Source organism: Acanthaster planci, linkage group LG10 (assembly GCF_054643075.1).
Source record: "Acanthaster planci isolate LZ-2023a linkage group LG10, COTS_SCS, whole genome shotgun sequence".
Taxonomy (NCBI): Eukaryota; Metazoa; Echinodermata; class Asteroidea; order Valvatida; family Acanthasteridae; genus Acanthaster; species Acanthaster planci.
Genome location: NC_141786.1, coordinates 17810913 through 17825288, shown reverse-complemented (window position 1 = coordinate 17825288; position 14376 = coordinate 17810913). Strand labels below are relative to the sequence as shown.

The 14376-nt window shown below is 41.9% G+C and overlaps 1 protein-coding gene across 2 annotated transcripts; it reads left to right on the top strand.

Moving 5' to 3' along the window:
* Positions 1 to 1025: 1025 nt before the first annotated feature.
* On the top strand, positions 1026 to 6421 carry LOC147797908 (uncharacterized). Of its 2 annotated transcripts, XM_087142868.1 has the most exons (7): positions 1026 to 1393; positions 1526 to 1616; positions 3273 to 3329; positions 4085 to 4132; positions 4947 to 5000; positions 5657 to 5704; positions 6248 to 6421. In XM_087142868.1, the coding sequence occupies exons 3-7, from the start codon at positions 3309 to 3311 to the stop codon at positions 6278 to 6280; spliced, it is 204 nt and encodes a 67-aa protein (XP_086998994.1). In that variant the 5' UTR covers positions 1026 to 1393; positions 1526 to 1616; positions 3273 to 3308; the 3' UTR covers positions 6281 to 6421. The 2 variants fall into 2 exon arrangements, with proteins under 2 accessions (XP_086998994.1, XP_086998993.1); XM_087142867.1 differs by lacking the exon at positions 6248 to 6421 and having other exon boundaries at positions 5657 to 6110.
* The last annotated feature ends 7955 nt before the right edge of the window (positions 6422 to 14376 follow it).

Here is a 14376-nt window from a genome sequence, read left to right as displayed (position 1 = left end):
AAAAATGAAGAGGGTAGGCCTAGTTTTTTCTAAATGGACGACTTTGTTTATCCTTTTCTTGCACGTGCATTTGTTGGAAGTTTATGCAGTACATTGTATACAATGTACTGCATAAACTTCCAACAAAGTTGTCGTGCTACGTGCCAGAAATTATCCCTTCATTGCGTTATGAGACAAAAATGAAATTTCCATTTCTGGAAAGAAAACATCCTTATATCTGTAATCTGAAGCTACATCAACAATGTCTGACAATCATTGCGGGATAAATTACGTTATTTTACACTTTTTGGTGTAGACGACCACTAAATATGATTCAGTCTAGATGAGGCTCGTGATCTGATTATGGTCATTGTCTCATTGTGTGTCTATAAAAGAGTTCACTTTTTTGCCTCCTTGTATGGGACTTGGAGCTAGGAGAAGGGTTTTCCTGAGAAGAATGAGCCCTGTATTATAAGCTTGGAGATTGCATTGACAAATGCAAGAGGAAGCGCCCTCATTCTAGGAAGTCTACGTCTTGAAACGTTTTGAATGTTTATTTACTATTACGCGTCTGAAAATTTGAAACGAAATCAATACATGTATTCAGTTATTTTCTTTATTGCTTTGCGAATTGGAGTTTAATTTTTTTGCACAAAGTACTTTTCACACTGGCATATATTTGTGTGTTACCAACAACAGTTTTAAAATTTCATTTTATGTGGCTCAAAAGCTACTGCCAAAAAATGGACTTGTAAAAGTCCTGCATTTCTTTCGCGACAGTTCCCTGTCGGGCTTGACTGTGACTCGGCGCACAGTGCACGACGAACCGCGAAACAGCATTCCCGTATGTTTCCTTGTGTTCGTGTGTAGCATTATCACTCGTTCGCAAGCCCGAGAAGGCGGGGTCAATGCACTTTCCAGCTCGGTGGGCCGGTTTTGTTTTGCATGCATAACGCACTCTGTAGATCAGATCGTGAGCAAGGAAATCTTCAGCTGTTAACTGAATATGCAATATTAAACAAAGAAAATATAAACAGAAATGACTCAAATAAATACACTTCACTCGTTACTAGGTTCAATGGCTGTGTGCCCTCTGGCAGCCTGCCCCAACTCCATGCACAAAATTATTTTGCACAAACTTTTTACACAAATCTTTGCAAATGAAATGACACCCCCACAGCCAACATGGAACAGTTCGAAATTCTGTGTGGGCGTTATATTTTTAGTCGGCACATGGCATGTACAAATGCCACACAAAGGACCAGGACACCTGCACCACAAACTCCTGAAATAAAGGACAGCAGAAAACATGTACTGTACATGTACTGTACATGTACATGTACATGTATATCGAATCGGCTCAAAGTGCAAGCCGCACACAGTTTGTCAAGGAAGATCGGACGGTTGCTTGAAGGTAATGTACACGAATATTTTTCTTTTTCCTCCAGGTTTTCGTTCATTGTCTTTAAGGATACTAATTTCCAGAATTGAAAAAAAAATCAGGTTAATGATTTTCTTTCTTTATTCATCATTATTCTATTTACAGTGCCCCAATCCAGTTGACTTCCAGACTTTTTCAAGAGCAAGGGCAAGTACGCAGAGCGTATGCCTTTGCAATCATCCAGAGAGAGAGAGAGGTAACGGAATACCCTTGTTTCGTAGATAAAGTTGTGTAATTTCTGAATTTCCTAAGTTGGTAATTTTTAAAAACGCCTTGTAATCCATAGATTTAAATAAATTACAAGATCTTAGATTTAATCGTTGAAAATGCCGCGCTGTTTCTCTCGATTTTTCACAAAGCAGTTGACTCAAACATGAAACAAGTGAATGGAACGGAAGTTGCGGTGAATATTATACACCATAATCAGCCAATCTTGTGAAGTTACGACAAAAACCAATGGACAGGTGTTCATCAACACCTTGAAAGTGGCTTCTTGCATCTTTCTCAAATATCCGTCCATGAACGAAGTCACTAGTTTCTTTTATATATACTACTCAAAAAAGTTAATGACCAGTTTTTTTCTGAACTTGTAATTTCTTTCCAAGGAATGAGTGGGGTCTAGTTCGTCAATTCTTTTCTTTGTCTAGATGGTGTTTTAATTGGAATAAAAAATTCAAAAACTTCAGGACACATTTGTATTGGGGTATTTTCAACAGTAAAACATCTCATATAAAAATATATACAGGATAGAGTGGCCCAGTAACTTTTGTCAAGGCCTTCGTGGCTGTGTGTGTGTAACTGCTAAGCGAAGTGGAGAGGAGACCAGGCGAGTGGCGCAGAAAGAGGCCTTTTCCAACTTGATTTTGAGGTGTTTGTGGTGAATTATTCATAAGCTTTCTGATATGCATTATTCATAATTTCAAGTAAATAGTTGAAGCAGACGAGTCTCGAAAATAACCGGCATCAACTCCAAAGCTTACGCAGTGTTTATTGAGGTATATAAGCGGTGACATGACAACTATTATGATGCTCGTTAGCGGCGGGGTGGTTCTCACGTTGGAGTCACACTAGCAAGTAACACTAGCAGTTCTTCGCTGACCGAATGGTCAAAGCAAAACAGTGCTTGAAATACGGAGTTCCTAAATTAGTACTACTGTTGAGCACCCGCAAATCTTGGAATTCTAGCGCCCCCTAGTTTTACTCGTTCTCGGTCCTTGCATTTCTCAGGGTCTCTTATTTAGCTCAGCTATGGAAGTTGGCAAGTTGGAAAAGGCATCGTGGCTGCGTCACTCGTTCATGTGGTCTCCGGTTCAGCCGCGTTGCAGTTACACAAACACAACTGCGAAGGCCTTGACAAAAGGCTACAATGCACGCAATCTGACGCACACGGGAATCCCCACTGTGGTAAAGCTGCCCTTCGTGACATGTATGCCATGGATGCACTACAGTAATGCAAGCTCAATTGAAAACAGTGTAAAATCCCAAAAGTTTGGAGCCCCACTGCGGGCAGCCAAAGTCCCTGATGCCCGCCCGCCCGCCCGCCAGCCATTGTGCAACTCATAACAATGAATCACACGTAGGCTTCAATGCATGCATATGCATGTTAAACACACCCCTTATGGACATTTAGCCGCTAATTTTATTTCCTCAAAACAAAATTCACTGGAACAGGGACCACTTTTAAACAAAACCCTATCCCGTTTGTAGTAAAATGAGCTGCCAACGTTGAAATAGTACATGTGCTCACAAGCATTTGTATGGAAACCAACAAAAACCCGACCCACCTGACTTGGACTTGATCCGGCAAATGTTAGATTCACTATAGATATATTGGGATTTTGTGTGTTAACAGAACCTGATAGAATTATGGCAGGCCGCGGGGCAAAGGATGAAGCCGACCAATCATCACGTAAGTATCAATGTTATCATCACCGCCATACAAATTGCCCCTCAGTACTTAAAGCAGAGCATGTGACAAATAAAGACTACTCCTCAACTTCGATGGAGTAGGCGCCTATATTGGTGTGACCCGTTGCGTATCGTCGTTTTCACCGTTTATCGTCTTAGTCACGTCATGACCCGCTCCGTCAGGTCAGAAGGTGATTAGTTTTGAAGTGTCGCTGTAAGTTTCCATGTGTCTGAGGAAGAAAAAAGTCCAATGGAAACACCGCTTTAGATTGTATCAATTCCTCAGTAGTTTGCTTATGAGTGCAAACATGAGTTGTTGTAGATCCTAACCTGATGGAATTATGGCAGACCGTAGAGCAGTCAGCGAAGCTGGGTAATCATCGCACACGAATCATCACTATCACTGTGATCAATGTCATCAATATTATCCGCCTTATCAGTGCCATTTCAGGCCTCGACCATCAAGTCCTTACTAAAATAACAAACCCTAACCAGATAGTTTCCGAAAAAGGACCGGACACAACTTGATGAAGAGTGCAAGTGGCCTGTAGCGTGTGACATCCGGACATCATTCTTGTCAAAACTGACCATTTCTTCTTACCCCCCATGCTATTGGTCAAGACAGTTTTAAAATTCTCGTTCCCAGTAAAACTGGAAACCGAACCGAGCATGGAAAGGTAAAGGTTAATAGTTATTTTCCCCAATTTACTTGAGTTAGAATTTGATTGAGTTAGATTTCCTCCCATTTTCCACCAGATACCACACCAATGGAAATTGACGAAAACGGACGTACCACACCTCCGTGTAAGTGTCGAAACAAACGTCACATTGCGACCACAAAGTGTCCTGAACAAGAAAGCTCCGAATTAACATTACAAATTTTACCGCTATGCCACGCAATTAGGTTACCTTAGAAAATAACTATATGCAGCAAACCCATATTTGCAAATATGCGAATTAAAAAAGTGCCTGTGGGAGATCCCCACGTACACAGATTTTGGCTGACCATGAATAAAAAGGATTCAGTTTCAGGGCCTGTCTGGGCACTTTCAAGAAGTCTTCATCAGAACTGACAAATTTTGGTTGAAACATGGCAAAAACTCAGGCCAATTCATGATTCAAAATACGTTTGCAAAGCAACACTCCAACGTGAAGTTTTGCGTTGGCCCAAATGAACTATCCTAGAATGTCCTGTGTTTGGGGAGTACGCGCGAAACGTGTAGTGGCAAGAATAACATTTGGGCAAGGTCGAGCGACATCTTTTTTGTCAACCACTGGACAATTTTTTCCCCGCCAATGTATGTACAATCGACATCCCGACTTCCTGGCGAAATTGACTAGCATTTCACAAAATGTGGCTACGATCACTTGAACGTTCCTGGAAAATGAACACAGATTACATTGTGTCAGCAGAGGGCGCTCTTTATTTCTCCCACATCGTCGTATGGAAATGTGTCCGCTTTCCTATCTCAGTTCACGATTGCGAATTAAATGACCGGCTTTCATTTATGCACGATGAACAAATGTACACAACTGATGTGTTTGGTGGCATGTTTCTTTCAGTCTGACATTGTAGACTTGATCAAATTAAATTGACTAATTTTTTTTTCGCCATCAGCTCCCAAACCAACGGAAACAGATGAAAAACCCGACGGAGCGCATGCCCAGTCGAGTAAGTTGGTGTTTGAATAGACTTGGCCATGTTCTGAACCGCGTGAATAAACGTTAACTTTCATCAATTCATGAATGACAAGATATTCAAGAGTGCAGTTGTACAGGTGAACACTGAATAAGGCCACACCAGTAAGTTGAAACTAGAGCCGAATATGAATCCGACGCGATTTTGAGATTAATTAGGCCTATGATGTTTGACCAAAACTAACGCCACTCAAACTCAGCTTAAACAGCGCGTCCATTCACTCCCCTCAAGCGCTATACTGGCGGTGAAAAACGATACTGGGTCTCAAAACTGGGTCAAGGGGTGAACCTGGGTCGGTCTCTTGGCGGGGAAGGCCCGCGCAGAGGCGCGAGGTTTTACGTGAACGTCGAATTGAAAACAATCGCGCTTGCCCTGCACAAGACTGGGTGAGTAAATCCATCGCGCTGATGTTTTACTCAAAGAGGGCGCTGTTCATGTTTACCGCAGACGATAGCGATACGGCATGAAACATACGAGCCGATCAGGTTTCTTTCTTTTTTTTACTAATTCCTCCCTGTGTCGTTTTCAATGCACGATGAACGCAGTGAACTTGTTCTTTAAGTGTGCTGGTGGAGTGTTCTTTCGGTCTGACAAACAGTTAATTTTTTTTATTGATTAAACCTCCTTAGCTCCCCGACCAACGCCAACGGAGACAAGTGAAGCACGTGCACAATCCTGTAAGTTTCATACTCAACGTCATTTTCGCATCACCATCCACAGCTCTTAAACCCTCTGTAGAAACACAGTTTTCGTTTTTTTTCGTTACATTTATCAGTGGCACTACAGAGTCTTGCATTCATTCATTCATGCATTGTTGGTACTTAAGAATTCGAAAGCACACAAATATCTCCTCATTCAAGAGGCGACCTTAATACTCTTGTTTCTGGGAAGCAACGAGTTTGCCAAATTTTAATGATTAACCATTAAAATCAGTCTCAATGCGGGTAGTATGTTGATTAATCTGCCAATAGGCGCTGGGGATGATTTATTTCTGCTAACTCTACCGGGGGTTCTACTTCCAAAGACTGGGCACGTTTATTTCTATAAAGTTTCTCAATGTTTAAATGAAAAAATAAATAAATAAAAGAAATAAAAAAAAAAAAAGCAACTTGGCTAAGACAAAGATATACCCCAGATGTCGCAGTGTTATCCAATGAGTGGCGGGTCTTTGGTCTCTCTACATTTAAGACCGATTGTACTATTTCCATACATGGATACAGACGCACAGATTTGCATCGAGTACCATCAACTGAGGCACAAGACTTCCTGTAAGTTCTGCTCCGGCTCACCTGCCAACGTGGTGTTCATGCCGTGCAGGCACATGGTGATGTGCGAGATGTGTTCTAATCAGCGCCTGGAGGCATCGCGTGTGTGCCCATGGGCCAAGTGTGGCCAAAAAGTCAACTATACTATCAAAGCAATCATACCATAAAGCTGTTTTAGGCTGGACATATTTTCTTTTTGAAGACTTTGTGCCCACCGACCATTCATCTACTGAATCAGATATTTTTGTGTGTCCTCAAAATTTGGAATGTTTGAGACGCGTGAGACGTAGCGATATTAGTGAATACTAACTGAACCACTCGATAGTCAGATTTCATTCCAATCAGCTCAGAGTTGGAACAACTTCGTGTAAAGTGTCTACAGTAAATGGAAATAATTTTTAATGTAACGTGTTATTTAATTGAATGTTTTAACAACAGAGGGAAAGAATGACAAGTTTTTTATCACCCATTTTTACAAAACAAAAAGCCGAAACTTTTTTTCCAAACTGGATGGATTGTATTGCGCCCTCTCGTGGTATATTCCCTGAAATGACTCCAGCCTACAGGTGTTGATATTCGATTTCATTCAAGACGCGTTTCATTCCATTTACATGTGTAATGAAATCATTATTTCTCGGATCTCATTTAAGAAGCCTTTAGAAAGCTTGATAACAAGGTTCGCAGTTCTTGCCCAACCACAGTGTTTCCCTTTGCAGGAAATCGACCTCTGACTTTCCTTTTCGCATTTCAAACACCCTTTCCACTTTCACAGCCACCAGACGATGGTTGACACAGCGTCATCAAGAGGTCAAGAGCTATACGATGAGACGCTCTAAAGATATCGATTCCCTGAATCGTTAAAATAGATTATAGCCATTATTCGTGTGAGAGAGACAGCATAGTCTTTAAAAGCTACTGTGTTTTCTGTCAATTCAGTTTCCCCAATCTTGTAAATAATTGCTTTATAAAGTGTCTGAAAATGTTTTGTACATTTTGTAACACCTATCAAAAACATCTATGTAAGATAGTCAGTGGGTACATGGGCAGTAAAAGAAAAGAAACACATTTTTGTAAAGAGTGGCAATTTTTTGAGGAAAAATATTGTCTATTCAGTAAAAATCTTTTTAAAATCCTAAAACATCGACTGCTGATACTTTCTAAAATGTAACTTTCGAGAACTGAAAATAAACTGAAACTGTTTTGCTGAAAGAAAACAGGCTTTCTGTGCAGCGATTCATATAATGTTTCTCTTTTAAATTTAGCTCCCGAGTTTGGTTTTTGGTTCGGCGCTCGGTTTTCTGTGAGTTGGTTTTGAGGGGTCAGCACGTACGTGTCTTTCTCACCCGACGAGTGTCATGGTAGCTCCGGTTTCTGGAATGTTCGCCACAGGCCTATACGTAGGCCTAAGTCTCGTCAGTTATGGACTGGTTACCGCCACTTCTCGTGTACATATTACCATGCAGTTGTGACATCATTTCATTATTCCTGCGTGTAATTCCAACGGAACTCTTCCCGATTGTTCTCCAGTCTGGTACGGTACGAGTTTAGCCTACTGGCTGGAGCGGTCGACATTCTAACTAGCGGTTGGGGCCCGCCTAAATCGATTCGCTCGGGTGAAATATTTTTACAACTTTTTTTATTGTGTGCAGCAATAATCATTTAAAAAGTCTCGAGGGCAAATCATCTGCATACACGATGGAAAAACTCCGACACAAACTAACTCCATTTTAACCAGTACAGGGTGACTCACATACTACACGTTGACAAAAGCGACCGTGGAAGCTTCCAGAAATTTGTCAGTCAGCATCACTAGACTTGGGTGGGTTTATCGCAGTACGCCGTACCCTACATCGATAAACTTCTGCGTCAACAATAATCATTTTAACAAGCCGGTTGGTCTTGTTATTCGTTTGGGTCCAGGGTCCAACTGTGCAAAATAGCGTGCATACAGTACATGTACAGCTTCTATCACATACATGTACAGCGCTTTCCACCAAACATGAAACAACAGTGACCTTTGTTGAAGGCGCACATGTAATGGAATTTTTCTTGGCTACAATTTTGTCAACTTGGTTTGTATTCCTCTTCTATGTTTGAAAATTCTTTCACATTCATATCTGAATAGAAGAGTGCACATTTTAACACTTAAAATTATCCACTCTTTCCTGGACAACTGAGGGCGCTGTCGCTGTGAAGTCACATTTCAGTACATAAGATGTACTGTTCAAAATATGAACCCAGAATTTACTTACTGGAAACATTTCTGAGAATAGGACTGATGCTTGCTTATTGCTTCGCACATGAACAACAATAAATCTCCCGAAGAGAAAAATTGGTCTGGCGACATTTATCTACAAAAGTGCAGCCACACTTTAAAATAAGTTCTTAGTTATACCCACAACAACGTGAATGCAGCTGCTCCAACACACACAGAAAGAGTTCGTTATGAGTGAAAGCTAGAAATAATTATAGGTAAAGACGGCTCCCATTTTGATCCTTATGGATACTTTCAGGAAAATAGGAACGGCTTATTGCTCAGAATTTGTATAAAAAATAAACTGTGGAGCTCAACACTGTTACAAATTGCGACACGCAATTTTTGATTGGCTAATATGAACAACAATTCTTCACAGCGACAGCGCCCTCAGTTGTCCAGGAAATGTGTTAACACATCCGTGCTATCGCACACTTCCTTCACGTCAGTGCTCAATGGCTACATTTTTTGAGCACCTTGTTTTGTTTTTTGTTATTAGAGGAGTTGGGGTCTTGCTTTTTGTTTTCTGTTTATTTGATTGAACTTGGTTTGCTTTGCTCGTCAAACATGTGTGGCAGTGTCGCTCCATGATGAAGGTGTTTGGGGGCTCCGGGCTTGATGGGGGCACGCGCGGTTGCACCTTCATAACAGGCACGCTACAAGATAACGACAAGAATATAATATCCGATCAGTGCTCTGAAATATGTGATTGACGAGCTTTCGGTAACTAAGTACCTTCTGAAGGGCAAGCAGATACAAGATAACGTCAGAAGGGTGGGGAGGGATCAGGTTGGTGCAAACAAACCCTTATCTTCGTTTCAAATAATGGGATCAATGTTAAAGTAACTCATTGATCTCTGTAAGGTCCGCCGGGATGTGTGGCTCTTTCCAAAGATCCTGTAAAGCTTACCTCCATGGCTGCACTCGGCAAAGTTCCCCCAAAACTGTACTTTAAAGGCGGGATTTTGTCCCATTGAGTTGAGATATGAAATGGAATTTTCCTCATTCAAACAAACATTCAAACACGTCCGTACACACAAACATTATGTCGCCCACAAAAAAATCTGTTACAGAAGTTATGTGTCATTGAATGTAATGTACATGCCAACACAAATTTACATTTCCTTCCTTCCTTCATGCATACACTTGGAAGGAAAGTGTTTGGATATAAGATTTCCGACTTTCCTGCCTCCAGCTATAGACAACAGTTTTCTGCAATAGATCTGTCAGCTCGAATGGTTCACATAATGTGCGCATGTGTAAAGGTGAAAGTTCACGATCAGATGAAGAAACAGAGCATTCATAGCAGGAACAAAGGTTAAGTCTTCAAATCCTTATTAACCCTCGGTCGGGGTGGAGGCCTTTATCACGCTGTATTAAATGGACTCGAAAGTGGAACTTTTCGGAGAAGCAGAAGCGGGGAGTCTCGATCTGTTAAGGGCGTCTCCACGCCTGCACGCGCATCATCATAGGCAGCTGTGCACAAGCACTGTACGCTTGATAAAATAACAGTTCAACGGGAAGTTGTGGTCATATCGGTCCTTGGTCGTAATCCCTACAGTATACTCGAACGACTGGCAACAGAGGCTAGGCATACAAAGCTATAGAATTGTCACACTGGGCCGTAAAGGGTCACAGTGGTCCCTATCGGTCCACCCGTAATGAAATTAAGAAACTTCCATCCACCAAAAAAGTTACACTTTGCTGAAGGTCAAGTTTTTTTCCCCTTTTCTGGACACCGAGCACTTCAGTGGAGCGAAAAACAAATGGACGAAAGAAGACGCCTCCCCTAAACCGTGTTTTTTTTCTCTGCGCCTAAATACACGTGAACGGTGAAACGTCTTGAAGGTTCACCATGCATGTGTGTCGTGGACTCGGCGCGCCCCTGAGGCATGCGTGCGGTTCGTCGTGTAGCCTATCTTCGTGCGTTGGTTTGGAGCTTAAAATAGTCTCCTCCAGCGCCTCGCTCTCGAGCGCCTATCCTTTTCGCAGCAGGCGCCTTGATCAAAGGTTACTTGTAGGTCACAATGAATCACGAGTCAAATTACAAGTCGGGTTACAGGTTCATGAAGGGAAAGCAGTGACACGAGAATTCGATTCAATTGCAGCCGGCCATTGAAAAAAAAGACCTATAAATGGGTTTGTTTGGACAACGATTTCACGATTTGTGATAACATGCTGTGGCCTCGTCAAATGGTTTTACATTACGCCAACTGACAACTTCCCATTCCACCAACGTTCAGTTTTGTCAGTGGTTTTGTGACATCCCACCGACGGAAGAAACAACAGGAAAGTCTAAACGGAATGTGTCCGGTGTTCTTCTCTTTTGTCAGTGATGATGTTAACACCTTCTGTATATCACAGGCAAAAGCCTGGTCTGCAAATGTGCAATGCTTTATGCACTGTCGATTGTTGTGTTTGTCGTATGCATTCAAAACAACCACTCCAAGCACATCGCCCTCGAATTTATGACGTTCTGGACCAACTCAAACCATGCACTGCAAAAACTTGGGGTGTTAAATTTAAACCCACCCAGTGTTATCAGAGGACTAATCCAATCACTGGTGTTAAAATTTTTTGTGGTATTTGGTGTTACGTGTAACACCCTCCGGTGCATTGTAGCACTATTAGGTGTGGTGTGGTCATCTGATAACATCAACAAGTGTTAGCAGCTTTTGCAGAGTGAAGACAACGCTGCAAAAACTGGGATGTTAAATTTAACACCCGCGGTGTTATCAGAAGATTATACCAACACTTTTCACTGGTGTTACAATTTTTGTGTTATTTGGTGTTACTTGTAACACCTTCTAGTGCGCTGTAACACTTATAGGTGTGCAAAGTAACATCATCAGTGTTAAAGTAACACCCTATGGTGTGGTCATCTGATAACACCCAAAGGTTTTGATTTTAACACCCGAGTTTTTACAGTGAATGCACGGTCGATAAACTTTTAGCCTTTACCAGTTGAACTTTAGACACTTTACGGATTCGGGGTTGGTAACAAGAGCCATGCATCCTGGAAGATTGTCTGTCGGGGTGTTTCGAAATATAATTATTATACATGTAAATAAGAGAATTAACTTCATTTATGTACTTCATTTACGTCCAACTATAATACATAGCATGAAACTGCAAAATCCCATAAGTTGAGTTTGAACTTTCGAGCCCCCCTCCCCTCAATCTTCAGATTATAGATTCCTGTTGTTTGGTTTGTTTTGTTTCTTTGCCTTCTATTTGTTTCTTTAATGTTTTTTGTTTGTATGTACAGGACGTCATGATTCTGTAATGGTGAAGGCATGTCAAGATACACGCAGCGGAAAAGATCAATTGTCAGTTGTTCCTGGATGGGACAATAAGCTTAATGCATCGATTGATTTTTGTAAAATGGAGAAATTATATCAAATGTCATAATGCTGTAAGTTAACGAAGTTTCATCGAGTCGTTTCAATCTCCGAGTGGTGCGCTTCAATCACAGTCAAGCGCAAGGCGATCACGCGGCAACCCCGAAATGCAAGCGGAAATGTCAAACGGAGACGGGCCTTCCTTCTAAAAATATATTCGCTAGTATTAGTTTCAGAATTGTGCACGCGACAATGCATTTTTTTACGGACTAGTATACTCAGTTCTGTTGATCAGGGAAGACCCCAAGGCATCAATGATGTACAGGATTGCATGTCAGTTTTTCCAATGCTTCCGTGTGTATGTGCGCGTGAAATAATGCATATCTTCCAGTGACGGCGCTCCGCGCGTATTGCACTTTGCAATATTTATACCAAGAACTTTTTGCCAATTTTTTCCAAACGATTTTAAAGTTTGCCTATTCCAGTTAATTCTTACCTTTCAACTGAAAGGCGATGACCTTTTCATAGCTCCAAGCTAGTACACTTTCATACCATGGACCTCACGTAGCTCTATGACCAGACCAGAAGTACGAGTTTCACCAAATCCTGTATTCAAGGAAGAGAAGGGTGTGTTAAGCGGCTACAACATTATACATGTAATTAAATTCCGATTAAAATCAATGCAAATTAGCTGACTCTTTTAACTTAAGTCTCGTGGAAAATACGAGACCTCTCCCCCATCACAATAAAACCACGCCCACCGAATACACGGTCACTTTTTACGGTCCAATGCCTAGCCTCTTTGTGATCGCGGCCAAAACGTGCGTCATTTGTAAACAGAAAGGTAAATACATGTACATTGTAGGCAACGACCTTCTCAGGGGTGACCGAAGCACGTTCACGCACAGCTTTCATGGCCACAGTTCTTGGAAACTGACCACTAGTGCACAATGCTCAGTTGTTATCGGGAGGGGTGTATGGATGCAGTTGTCTCAAGTCAAGGAAAATTCTCCGCCAGGCCGAGGCGCACAAAAAGTACCCCCCCCAGAGATTGTTTCGAAAAGAGGGGTCTGTTTGGGCCAAGAAATGGTGGAATTGTGTCAGTATGGCCCAGGATGATCTCTGTAGATTCAGGGGCACCCGTCTGGCAAAGCAGACAAAAATGGGATTGAAATTAGTCAGAAGAGCCCCAGGAAGGTGAGGGATGTCATTTGAAAAATGGCCGCTGGGAGGGCTTGGCAACATTCACTTTTGGGGGGTGAGTTTGTTTTGGGCAGATAATTAAAAAATTCATTGGTTAACCCACTGAAACTTGAAAATCAAATGAAATCTGAAGGACCAAACAACACTTGGTTTTTTTTTTTGAGAGGCCTTAGGGACTTCAGTTGCCTGCCACGGGGCTCCAAACTTGGTTTACACTATTTTCAATGGAGCTTGAAAAGGTTCAGCGCACCCATATGGTTTGTTTACAGTGGTGCAAATGGGTGTGCAAGGTTAGAGCGTTGAAAGGTTAGATACATTACGTCATAAAGCACTGTTTTGTAAAGTTCATTGCAACAAACTCACGGTGTTTATCCATCGTCCGTACTACATTTTCCTAAATAACATACATACTATGTATTAAGTCATTTTAATCGAAAACGAAAATTCAAAACATATTGGATCACACTCGCGACTATTTAAAGTTCCCATCCGCATCCCTGTCGCATGTTTCCTGCGAGATGCACATGACGAAATACTTGCACGTGCACAGTTAGCGACCTCACATTACACGAACGGATGACTGGCAAACCCAAAACCAGACCCCCGCAGAGTTCCTGGTATAAGCGAAGACCAACGTCAATGCTGTACATGGAATGGAGTTCGTTCCAAGGTCAACTTTATGTACATTATTTTGTGCGCCCATGAAGCCGAAGGAGCGGCGGTAATAACGTACGTATGGTGTGACCTCCTCAAGGAAACTTCGGTTTCCACCCCAACTTAGGAACTTCTCAATTAACTCGAAAATCCTCCCGTCATGCTCCACCCCAGGTCAGTGCGTCGTATCTGCTGAAATTCAGTTTCTGACGGGCGCGATTGACGGGCTTCAAATCTTGGATGTTCCAAAAAACCGGTGGAAGGAATGTGCATTGTAATTTATGAACAGTGTTCGGATATCGAGCAAAGCAAGATCATCTGGCAGTTGGAATCATGTGTGTAAATATTTTCAGGTCTAGGTCTGCTGGCATGCAGTTAATATGCTTTTTAAGGGAGTGGGGACAAATTAACGTTCCCTTTTCGTGTACCAATTGGCTCGGGGGAAAAAAAAAGACTGTTACATGCAAATGTCAATACATATGCTAATTGGAATACACTGCACATGTACTGGGAGACCTTGATGCGCATTGTAAACTTGGCAGGAAGCCCGTTTTGCACGCATCCATACAATCGGCCATCTCGGTCTTAGATCCGGAGGAAACATTGCAGTGATCAATAGAAACAAACGTACA